Here is a 12681-nt window from a genome sequence, read left to right as displayed (position 1 = left end):
TGTCTCGAAATGGGTTCACGCTAAACATGAGAGAATGTGGAGGCTACATCCGGGTCTGAGAACAAGCAGAATGGTTCACCAAGGGTGGCATCTAATATTTTCTCACTATGTAAGTAGGTCGATGTCTTCTCGGGTTATTGGTCTGATTACGGGACATGAAGCTTCACAGCTGAGGAAGTAGCTTCACAGAGCCGGCATCCTTCGGGAGGATTCGCTTTGTATAATGTGTGACGAATATGAGGAAACCGCTGAACACCTGATTTTTGATTGTCCTGCAACAGCAAGAGAGCCATCTTTGGTAATTTGGGCAAGGGTGATGAATTTTCACAGGAGGACCTGATAGGTTGTTTTCGGTGGTTTGTGGATTTGCTGAAACTGTAGACTGGTAGGCCTCATGGTGTGCTTCCGGGCTTTCAAAAGGCCCTTGAGACACAAGTGCATGGCAATAGACCACCCCATAGAAGAATAAAAGAAGGTAGATTTATTCTGTAAATTGAGGCTGGATAGAGACCGTTCTTCCGAGATTCTTAACATGGTAACTAATTTAAACACTGATTGGATTATAGTAAAATTTGGCACCAATTTTGATAAAGACTATTTGTAAATGTTCATAGTCAATTAAAACACAAGGATGAACAGAGGATTGAATACGGTGCCGGGCACTCAACGGTAACTTCACCACCGCAAATACTCCAGCCTCAAGTATATTTCCACTTCAATAAAGTTATGTTTGCAAAAATCTCAATAAAGTTTGATATCGTTCATACAAATAGTGAAGGCCATATTTGGATAATTCACCTTTCTATTTATAAATCAGAAGGTTATAAGCTTAGAAAATATATAAAGCAAGATTATTTATAAACATCAACCAATGTAAATAAATCAGCTGCTCTTAATCTATCTATGAAATATTGGTATGAGCAAGAATGTAAACATTTGAGCATAATTATAATTGGACTTGACGAATGAATTTGAACTAAAATGAGTTTTACAATGACACTTGCTTCTCCAAATATATATAGGTCTTTGAACTGGAGCTGTCTCGTTGTAAAGCGTCAGAAAGTTATAAGCTTAGAAAATATAAAGCAATAGTATTTACAAACATCAACCAATGTATATAAATCAGCTGCTCTTAATCTATCTATGAAATATTGGTATGAGCAAGAATGTAAACATTTGAACGTAATTATAATTTAACTAAAATGAGTTTTACTATAAAACACTTGCTTCTCTAAATATATATAGGTCTTTGAACTGGAGCTGTCTCGTTGAAAAGCGTCATACCTACAACGGTTTTGCAACCGCTGCAACGAAAAGTATACAGTTCCAGATTAAATTGCTGTTATAACTGTTCTTGAAGGTTATATTGTCAGTGTTTTCTCTTGCTAATGGAGAAGGAACCGGAACGTCGAAGCAACCGCGAATCATTACATATACATCGCAACGAAAACATTGCTTCTATTCTAGTTGACTCTTAATGATAGGAAGTCCCAAGATTCTCGATGAAACACCTAGTCGGCACTTTAATACAGCCATGGTTCCCAAATAGAATCAAGAACATGACGATCTGTTATAACGGAAAGGTTAGATGAAACCGATTCAAAGCTATGCCGAGTTCATTTATGTGGTTTAGTGACGGGAACTAGTGGGAGTGTCCAGCAGTTTGTCACTAAACCGTTTTATTTTTTGGAATGCAATGTTTATAATAACGTTAAAATTGCATCAATTTTGAACACTTTAAATTTAGGTTTGTGTAAATTAATCAATCTGTACAGCTCCGGTTTTAGGCTACTTGTTTGGAAATGTATATTTCTGTCTGATAGCCATTTAATCATGTCACCTTTTCTGGAATTAGATGTTGGCGCTCTGTTAATTTCAGAATCAGAATCAGAAATAATTTATTTCGTTAATAACATAAAGTTACATGAAATAAGTCATAGATAAAATAGTAGATAAATATAATAATAACAATTAAATAAAATCAACAATCAAATAGTCAACATAGGTTATTTTACATGTTTGTGCAATCTGACAGGAATTCTTGAACAGAATATGGGCATTTTTCAAGCAAAATAGTTTTAACGTTTTTTAGAAAAATTTGTGAGCTGGTTATGTTTTTCAGGTGCCGAGGCAGCGCGTTATAGAGCCGTAGAGCTGAATAGTGCATGCCCTTTTCAAAAATTGTCAATCTATGGATCGGGTAGACCATATTACCCCTGTGGCGGGTATCGTACTGATGATTAAAAGTGTTCCCTGCAAAAAGATGTGGGTTATTTTTGAAGAAAGTCAAAACTTCAAGTATATAGATACTTGGAAGAGTGAGGAGATTCAGTTGCTGAAAAAAGGCTTACAGTGAGCACGATTACCTGCTGCAGACATAATGCGAACAATTCTTTTTTGGAATCTAAATACCCTTAAAATTTCACTAGAAGATCCCCAGAATCCAATAGCGTATTTCAGTCTACTGTATACATAAGCATAGTAAATTTGAACGATAGTTTCTTTACCAACTGCAGGCATTAAAACTCGAAAAGCAAAGGTAATTGAAGACAGCTTTGAGCATAGCGTATCTATATGTTTAGACCAGTTGAGCTTGTAATCAATGACAACACCAAGAAGAGAGGCAGACTCTGATGGGTTGATACCATTTACGCTGAAACCCGCTATATCACGAAAAGTTGGTGAGAAAACCAGGATTTTAGTTTTTTCTTCATTCAAAGGAGACCATTTGACTCAAACCACTTATTCAAGCTGACATACGACTGATTCATAATAATTTCGAGGCTGTGAATATCACGACAATAAGATAGAGCAGTTGTGTCATCCGCATAGCAAACAATGTCTGATTTCATATTGGAAGGAAGGTCGTTTATATATATAGAAAATAAAAAAGGACCGAGTACGGAGCCTTGAGGTACTCCTGAGCTGGTCCTCAACCAACCTCTTTGAAGTTGTCCTTTATTTGTTACAGAAACTGTCTGCTTTCTCTCAGAGAGATATGAGGAAAGGAGTGAGAGAGCTGCACCGTTCAAGCCATATCTTTCAAGTTTACCCAAAAGAACAGAATGGTTGACACAGTCGAACATTGTGGTATGGGGCATTGTCAATCACAATAACAGAATGTTCAGGGAGATTGGGAATTAATTTACTTTTCAACCATTTCTCGTAATTTGCAAAGTTCATATCGTTATGGTTATCGCCGGCTTTTTTGCCTGATTCAAACGTTAGCAACGCGTTTTTTATAAACCCTTTCTCGTTTCCAGCGTGTACTAATTACATTTACTTAATCTTAATTACTATAATTAATCTTTTTCCTTTGCTAACTGGTACTTTACATCCCTCATTGCTGTCGTCAGTCCAGGCTTTAGGGGTTGCATGAGTCTTATGGATATAAGTTTCATCCATATAAATAATGGGTCTGTTCTCAGATCTGTACTGAATAATTTTTTTTTTTTTTTTCAAAAAAATTACTCTTTTCTCTCGGATGTTAATTTTTTCTGTCATTAGTAGTCTTCTTCCATCTAAAATTCATTTTCTTTAAAATGCATCGAAGTGAGAAAGAACTACCTTTAAAATTAATTGAACTTTTCAGAACAGATAGCAGAGATTTTATTGTTGGTCTTTCGTCATGAATTCGGTGAAATTCATTTACAGTCCTCCTAATAACACCTATATCGAAATTGTCTAGATCGGTTTTAGGTTTTGTACGATTTCGATTCTTTTTCGGAGTGCTGAATTCTGCATTGTCTTGAATTACTTTTTTCCTCTCAGAAACTATTTTTTTATAGTTGTCAATGGCACGCCAGTTGCAGCTTTTACACGTACGAAAACATTGTTTATGTTTATAGCGGCGCCACTTTCTTTCTCATGTATGTATTCATAAACGTTTGCTACGATTTCTCGAGCTTGGCTATGATATACTTTACCACTTCCAACTTTTTTCATGAAGTTTACACCCGCCATTTCAGAAATATCACACGGAAATCCTATAAGCAGTAACGGCGGCAAAACAGTACAAGTATCACAGAGGCAAGAAGAGTGTTGAACAAGCAAGCGCGAGGTCCGCACTACACAGCTCCGCGATACAGACTAAGGAAGCGTTACCCCCACTCCTCCAAATGACAAGTAGACCACTGCGCATCGCCAGGCCGGGCCCGTATGGAATCTCTCCATCAGTACATCCTATGTGTTTATAGTTTCAATCATCTCACGTAAATGCAAAGGTAATAATTGTCACTTCTAGTTTTACTTCTATACTTTTATATTACTATTTAACTAATGTAACTATATTGGATTTACGTTCTAAAGTATATACTATACATAACGTATAAAGTTGGCAGTGTGTGCGAGTATTAGTGAGTATTATTTCCAAGTGGTGTTGGCAACATTGAACTAAAAAAATCATCTGTTTCTATGGCAACCAAACAACCACAACAAAAGATTCTTTTTCTGTTTCATTAAAGCTTGTTCAAAGTTAGTCTTATGAGTAAACCCGACCAAGTAACAACAAACTTAATTTCATCTTTGTTTAAAAATATTTCTTTAAATAATAAATATTTAACTTTCTAAAGAAGACTATTATAATGGGAATAATGGAGTTATAGTATCTTCTCAGTGTTATCAGATAAGGAGTATACTAGTGTTATGAACTGGCCTATTATAGGAATAAATGCTTTATTCTAATAATTGATAAAGTAAAATGTAAGTCGTTAAAAATAATGTATTTCTTTTTCGTATAGCATAATTTTTAATTTAGCTATGAAGATTAGTTATTCATCAATATTGATAATTTTTACTATAGTCTTTGAAATTGGTTTTTCTGAATTTTCTGAAGCAAATGTGTTAATGCCTTGTGATTTTATGTATCCCATGTATTTTCAATAACATGACTGAATGTTAATAGAACAAGTTGTATAAAGTAATAAAACAATCATCACTGTTCATATTAAAAATAAAATTTGGATTTATTTGAACCAAGAAATTATTTTAGATAGTTTACTTGATATTCTCAACATTTTATTTGCAAATATACAGATGGGAAAGAGTAGGCCCTACAATAAGCAGATCCTGTTTCATATGTTGATTAGTATAATCATTGATACATATATATGGAATACAAGACTATCAATCAATATCAACAGGGTCATTCTGATGTCAAACCAGTCAATGGTCTGGACCTTGACCTCTCAGATTTTTACAATTTTTTGTATAGAAGTTTTACCTACCAAGACTAGTTAAAATGCAAAATTTTACATTTTTATGCCTTTTGGTTTTCAAGTGATAAGATTTTTAAAAAGTCCACAAAAAGGCATATGTCATATTTTCTAAGTAATGTCTCTTAAAGACTATTGAAACTACAGTGCTCAATTCTTTTGTATTCTTTTCTATTTGAAATGCTCTTTAATAATGTGATCATATGACTATGTTTCATACATTTTTTAATTTGTTAGTTCCCCCAAAAACTGTTTTTGAAAATCCCCAAAAAAGTTTCTTTAGATTTTTTGAAAAATATATATTATTTATATTTTAACTGACTACACACATACAAAATATTTAAGAATGGGTTCTTTAAAAAATATATTTTGTGACCTTACCAGAGTACCCAGTGGTTTGGTGTTTAAGCTGCTATTGCTATGTACGTTAGGTAAGATGTGATACCTTTCAATTTACATATTTAGTAACATACTTAACAATTTTTAGATTGTTAATAATGTATTTGTAAATATTATTTTAACAATGTAGCTATTTTATGTATAAGTTTAGTATTGCGTGGCTACATTGTTTCAATGTTACCTTTTGTAATTCTTGAAAAGAGTGTATTCAATTACACAGACAGGCTGGATCCTGAAAAGTGATAAGTCTGTCCTGCTTCATGTAGGAACTTGCACCAACCAAACGAAGCTAGCCAGCCAATCTCAATGCATTCAGTATTCAGTTGTCTGATAGTCTTCAATTAGTACAGATCTATCTACTGTCGTAATTCTTGTTTTGGGAGTACTCTAATATGTGATACTAGTTAGTGTGTTCGTCTGTGGTTTATAGTTAATTATATTTATGAACTAAACATAATACAGTGTTTGTTCAATTTAATTTCTGGATTTATTCATCTAAGTATATAAATTCAATTATTAATATTTTTCTCCTTATTTGAAATAATTATTGAAACTCAGTGAGGTTTTTGTATAAAACATTGTTATTGTATACAAACAATTTAGTAGGCAAATATGGAATCACAAAAACGTGGGCTTTTATTTCTACCAGATGTTGTAATCCTTTTAATGAAGAAAATCACAAAAAATGTACATGCCTAAGAACTTTAACAGAATGAATGTTTAGGTTTGAAAATAATATCTAGTGATAAGAAATGATGTGATAAATGTAGAAAAAAGATTTCTGAAATAAACAAGACAGATGGAGATGTTTTACCAAGTAATAGTAAAAACCAAGAAGTTTCTTTTACCAATCATCAGTTATCTGTAGAATAAATTAGTTAAATAAACCACTTGAACTAAATAGGTGAGTTACCACTAAAGAAGAAAAAGAAAAATGTTCAGTTAAACAACTATAAAAATTGACAAAATAAAAATAAGTTTAGAAAATAATGTAGGTATTACAAATAGAAAAAGAAATCAGAAATAATTCATGGTATCAAAAAAGTATTACATTAGTTTTGAAATCCAAACTGGTTTTTGCTGGTTCTTGCCCCAAAAATTTTACCAAATGAATCTTCATAATTTGTTCAAAGATATTTGAAAATGTGGAAAGTAGGGCTATAGGTTGAAAATTACTTGAATTTTACATGTTCGATTTTTTATGAATTGGAATAAAATGGCATTTTTAAGATCATTCAGAAACTCACCTGAAGATATAATAAAATTATATATTTATATACCAAATAAACCAAATGTTCAATGATATTCTCTGCTATACTTTTTACTAGAGTTGGAGATAACGAATCATATCCTGGTGATTTGCAAGCACACAGTCCATTAATAATAGTCACCAATTCAAATTTTGATGTAGGATATAAAAAAATAGAATTTGTTATATATTTTTCTTTTACAATATCTTCTTGGGTAGCGCTACTACTTAATAAATACCTTTTATCCTGATCAATATTCAGCCTGAGGTTACTTGCTATAGAAGAAAAAAGTTGTTAAATATGTTTGCTAGTACTTTTAGTTCCGACTCGACGTAGTTTTCATTCATTAAACTTAATTGATTCTGTTTACTCACGGATTCACTGATAATCTCCTTTATAATTTGCTATTGGCACCTAGGATCATTTTTGTTGTTTTAAAAATAATATTTCTATTAATTTTTTTGTGGTTGTTATTTCACAACTTAGAATATTTTTAGTTTCTTTAGATCCAACAGGAAATTGTTAGATGGTTCTTTAACACATCTTTTGTACTACACATTTATTTTCTTTGACTTTATTTAATAATTGGTCAGTCATCCATGGTTTCAATTTTCTTTTCGTATTATTATGTATTTATTTTGTCTATATGGTAATTTTATACATGATTGTAATATATTTGAAAAGTGAGCAAAAGCCGTTGTACTGAACATGAAGTGTAAACTAATCTCCAGTCCGGTTCCAAAATAGCGTTGTTTGAAAGTTGAAAATCAAGTGAATGATTTTTGGAAATGTTTTCAGGTTTCACTGAAATTCGTGTTTATTTTATACCAAGAGCAGTCATGAAAAGGTTGTGATCAGGAAATCAATAATACAAGCTTTAAACTCAGATTGTAAACTTATGTTCCACCTGACAAAAACATGATCAATCAAGGACTGTGAATTATTTTTTAACCTTGTTGCATCGTTAATTTTATAGCTAAGACCATAGTTAGCCATAACCATTAAATAATTATCTACACAGTTTGTATATGTTCATATCCCCACATACAGTATAATCAAGTGTTTATTTCTGATTGCTTGTAAATAAATGTGTAGCTTTTCAGTAAACTGAATTGGACTAAACTTGTGTAATCTATAAATTCCAAAGATATTGATCAAGATATTATCTGATAGAGTACATTTTAAATGGACACTATCAGATTTTTTAAGTGTTGCCTTATCTAATCGTACACAAGGATACTGTTCTGTAACAAAAATAAGGACTCCTCCAAATCTTTGATGTGGGTTACATTTAGATAAGGATAAGTAGCCTGGTAATTTATATTAATTAATTCAATTATTGTCTATCCAAAATTCTGTAAGAATAATTATTTTAAATAGTTTTTCAAGATTTTGTAATTTGAGAGCAAATACATTAAAATTTCTTCTCAGGCTTCATACATTTTGCTGTATTATTATTATATGACTATCAAATGAACAAAATGTATGTTTATCTAAACTGCTTATTTAGTGTTAAAACACTTGGTACCTGCTACACAAACATGTATATATATCCATACACTCATACACATATGTATGTCCACACACACACACACGCAATGTTAATAATAATGCTAAAAACACCTTGATCAATTTCTTAATAACTAGAATGATTTAAGACTGTTTGATAGGTGTCCACACACTTACTTCCTGAGTTCGTTAACGTGTTCCATGTTAGTCAGCACAATGACCCTGCTTCCCTCGTCCTTTCGTAGAAATACTTTCCTGTTCTTCACTCATACATAAGTGTAAATCTGTTCCTTTTTGAGTAGGCCCGCCCAACAATTCAACACCTAGGCCTTTCAACACTGTACACTGTTTTTGTAGGCCGGAATTTTCAACACCTTCCGAAGCATTTCTTCTTTCATATTTCGTTTTACAAACAACTATGATTTCTCTTCTCATGCCTTCGTTCTTCGGACCAAGGCTATGGCATCAATATCTTCCATAGAGACTTGGACTCCCAGAACTGTTACAGTGGTCTTGATGATTTCTGTAACGTCTTCTTGGTTGGATTCTGGTATGCCGTAAATCTCCAAGCAGTTGATTCAAAAATATTGATCAACATCATCTAATTGTTGCTCAAGAGCTTTCACTTTAACTCATAGAACAGAGTTCTCTTGCTCAGGAAATCAAAATTTTTCATATTCAATTATGGTGGCCGATTGTTTTTTTAATGTTTCTACTAATTCTGTAATACTTTTGTAGCAGTTATCAACTGATTTTCATAGCTCAGCTTCAAGCGACTTTAACTGCTTGTTAGAGTGGCTTTTCAGTTCATCCTTCATTTCACGTAAGGGCTTCATTACTAACTGCTGCAGTTCTTTCATCGCATAGGCTTGATCTTTGTACTTTTTGACAAGTTGGGCATCGCCAGGGTTGATTTACTGATACATAGGAATCAATTTTGTCTTTGAGTTAAATTAACACTCTCCATGGAACTCACAGTTGCACTCGCAGCACATGTGACATTTGAAGTTATTACTTCTCTAACTGCCTTCACAGTTTAATTTTGGTCTAGAGAGAACGTTTTGTAAATTTGGAGGTTTTTAAAAATTACTTTAGGGGGCTTAGAAAATAAAGTTCAAGTTTCAGGAGAAGATTCCAAAATAGGAAAAGAATCCTTCAGAATGTTGTTGATTTTATGGATGGCAGGAAAATATTGAGTAATAAATTTAGGATCATTAGGATTAATAGCACTGGAATTGTTTTTGGATGCTCTGATTTTTTTATCAACAAGACTTTTGGATGCCCCCTTTCAAAAAGTGTATTAGATAGTCTATTTATATAGTTATGAAAATCAAATTGATTGCTACAAAGATGTTTTGTCTTTACTGACTGCAGTGTAAATCTGAAATTTTAACAAATAATTTTTTTTATTTTTATTTTGGTTATGTTTTTTGTTCTTGGTTTGAGTTCTGTTTATATGTTTTAATTTAGTTTGGTTCTGATGAAGGGTTCTGTGAACTCGAAAATTAAACATGAGCACTGAATTTTTGTTTCTGTTTTTGTGTACACTTTAAAGTACTTAGTAGAGTATTGAAGCCGATTGGCATTACAGAAGATATATATATTCATTTCACCAGCTGCCATCCAATTCACATTAAAAATCAATCGCTAAGATGCTAAGAGTCAATAAAGACAAAACATTATATATACATTATATATATATAATTATTTACTCTTTGTACATTCACTATTTTTGTTAGTTTTTAGAAAACCTTCTTTCTTTTGAAAAGTCGACTTAAACAAATTATAAAGAAGTCTTAAATTTAATTTCTGTTGTTTTCCTTATATATATATATATATATATATATATATATATATATGTGTGTGTGTGTGTGTTTTTTAAAAATACTATAGGTGGACTACTAAATAAATTTCTTGCTATAGGAGAAGCTTGTAGAATATTATGTGTTGTTTTTATGATACCATTAATTTTGTAGACCCCTGGAAATTATGAAGTAATAAATTTTGCTTGGTTTTGTAGTTCCCAGAAGTACAATTTTGCCTTTTTGCATTTTAAGCTGTACAACTTTTTGAGGATATCCTGTATTCTTAAAGCATTTTAAAATTTTTGTTTGTGACAATCATAATCAGATTTATCTGAACAAAGATATCTGCTATAAAGAAAATAATAACTGAATCTATTTAGTGTAGGTCATGACTTACCAAAACTGTTTAAATAATACTTTGTGTATTTTGTAGGAGTTTACGGGATACTGCCACTAATTTGGCACGTGAACTATTACAAAAGACAACTAAAACACCTCATCAGAAAACTATACTTTTTGTGGGATCCAGATCTGTGGTATGTTATGTTTACTGATCATTTTGGCATATTTTAAATCAGTAATAATATTTTTGTCTAGGACATAATATAGTAATTAAAAACATCTTATAAACCCACAAAACTAGTACAGTACAATCGCGATTATCCGAGGCCCGATTAACCGAGCCTCTGGATTAACCGAGGTAGTACAGTATTTGAACAAAAAAAATAATTTAGTAAGCATGAAGAGCGCGATGAAGTGAAAGTGCGTGCACTGGCTGATGGTACGCGAATAGATGAGTCACCAGCGAGTGTTATTGTTCTAGGCGGGATGTCTCTCTCTACTGGCTGCTGTTAGGTCGAGCCGGCCCCGGCCGGCCGGCGTTCGTCACCATGTCACCCGTCCGTCAGTTCAGTTTAGTTTGAGTCATCACTGCAACCTGTTCGTTTCGTCCCTCTTCTCGTTTCGTTATTGTGCCGTTGCTTAGTGTTGTTTTTACGATAAGTGCATCATGAGTTTAAAACGTAAACGGGTAGTGGTTAGTTTAGAAACAAAGTTAAGTGCAATAAAACGTTTAGATAAGGGTGAGTCATTAAAGAAGGTTGCCGCTGACCTAGGTGTTGCAGAAGTGACTGTTGGAGATTGGAGACGTAAGCGAAAAGATATTGAACAGTGGGTTAATAAAAGTGTAAGTGATGGAAGCGATTTGTTGCGGAAAACTATGAAGGAAGGGGAGTACGAACAGACTTCTGAAGCGTTGTTTTTGTGGTTTTCTAATCTTCGAGGGTTGGGAAGTCCAATAAGTGGTCCCATGCTTCAAGCTAAAGCTGTTGAGTTTAACAAACGGTTTAAGGACGGTGAGGCTAATTTTAGTGCAAGTGATGGTTGGCTTGACAGGTGGAAGAAGAGGTATGGCATCCGACAATTAAATATTTTTGGTGAAAAACTTTCTGCTGATTCGTCTGAAATTGAGTCGTTAAGCTTAAGAATGAAAGAACTTATTTTAGATCATGGGCTCACATCAGACCAAATATTTAATTGCGACGAAACCGGTCTCAATTTTAGAATGCTTCCTAACAAAACATTGGCAGCCCAAAGTGAAAAAACTGCGCCTGGGTACAAAAAGAGCAAAGAACGAGTAACTCTTTTGATGTGTAGCAACTCTTCTGGATCCTTAAAATTGAGACCTCTCGTTATTGGAAAATCAAAGAACCCAAGGGCTTTTAAAAATATCCAAGTTAACTGCCTACCCACCATGTACAGGCATCAACGAAGTGCATGGATGGATGGCCAAACTTTTAAAGAGTGGTTTTTTTCGTTCGTGTTGTTGAGGCCTAATTGAAAAAGAAGAACCTACCAAGAAAAGCTATTCTTCTTATGGACAACGCGCCATCTCATCCAGATGCAAGTGAATTGGTTAGTGGTGACATAAAAGGTGTTTTCTTGCCACCAAATGTCACATCTCTTATTCAACCTCTGGACCAAGGCGTTTTAGAGGCTATGAAACGGCACTATCGACGAAGGCTTCTCCAAGTGTTGTTGACATGGTTGGACGAGGGAATCACGGTAACTGCAGCACTTAAAAAGATCACCGTTAAGGACGTCTCATACTGGATAGCTTCAGCGTGGGATGATGTGAGAGTGTCAACTTTGCAAAAGTCATGGCGAAAACTTTTCCAAATTCAAATAAGAAGCAATGAAAATGATAACAACAACTGTGTCGCTGAAATAGTAAACCTCGCTAATCAGTTACCAACGGAACTGCTGATAAATGATGGTCAACGAGTGGTTCATGCAAGACCAGCAAATGGAACTTACTGATGATGCGATTGCCGATATGGTCACCAACCCTCACAACGTCGCAGATGATGACACCGACGAGATAGTGGACAAAATATCTCACTCCGATGGATTGAAGGCGAAGGCACTCGAAGCTGCTCTCGCCTACATTGAGCAACAGGAGGAGTCAACCCCTGCCGATGTCCTTCATCTTCAGCGTACGCGCTA

The 12681-nt window shown here is 33.7% G+C and overlaps 1 protein-coding gene across 3 annotated transcripts in view; it reads left to right on the top strand.

The window, feature by feature from the left end:
* Positions 1–4440: 4440 nt before the first annotated feature.
* Positions 4441–12681, top strand: part of LOC124365037 (cytoplasmic dynein 2 light intermediate chain 1) — a 38712-nt gene continuing 30471 nt past the window's right edge. For all 3 annotated transcript variants that reach the window (XR_006922692.1, XM_046820941.1, XM_046820932.1), the window contains exons 1-2: positions 4441–4701; positions 10610–10712. Coding sequence is in view for 2 of the 3 variants with exons in the window: in XM_046820941.1 (XP_046676897.1) it covers positions 4700–4701; positions 10610–10712 (105 nt within the window). In the remaining variant the exon portion in view is untranslated. The remainder of the gene's footprint in view (positions 4702–10609; positions 10713–12681) is intronic.

This window comes from Homalodisca vitripennis, chromosome 1 (genome assembly GCF_021130785.1).
Source record: "Homalodisca vitripennis isolate AUS2020 chromosome 1, UT_GWSS_2.1, whole genome shotgun sequence".
Taxonomy (NCBI): Eukaryota; Metazoa; Arthropoda; class Insecta; order Hemiptera; family Cicadellidae; genus Homalodisca; species Homalodisca vitripennis.
Note: the sequence above shows the minus strand (reverse complement) of the source record. Positions and strands in the feature narration are given on the sequence as shown.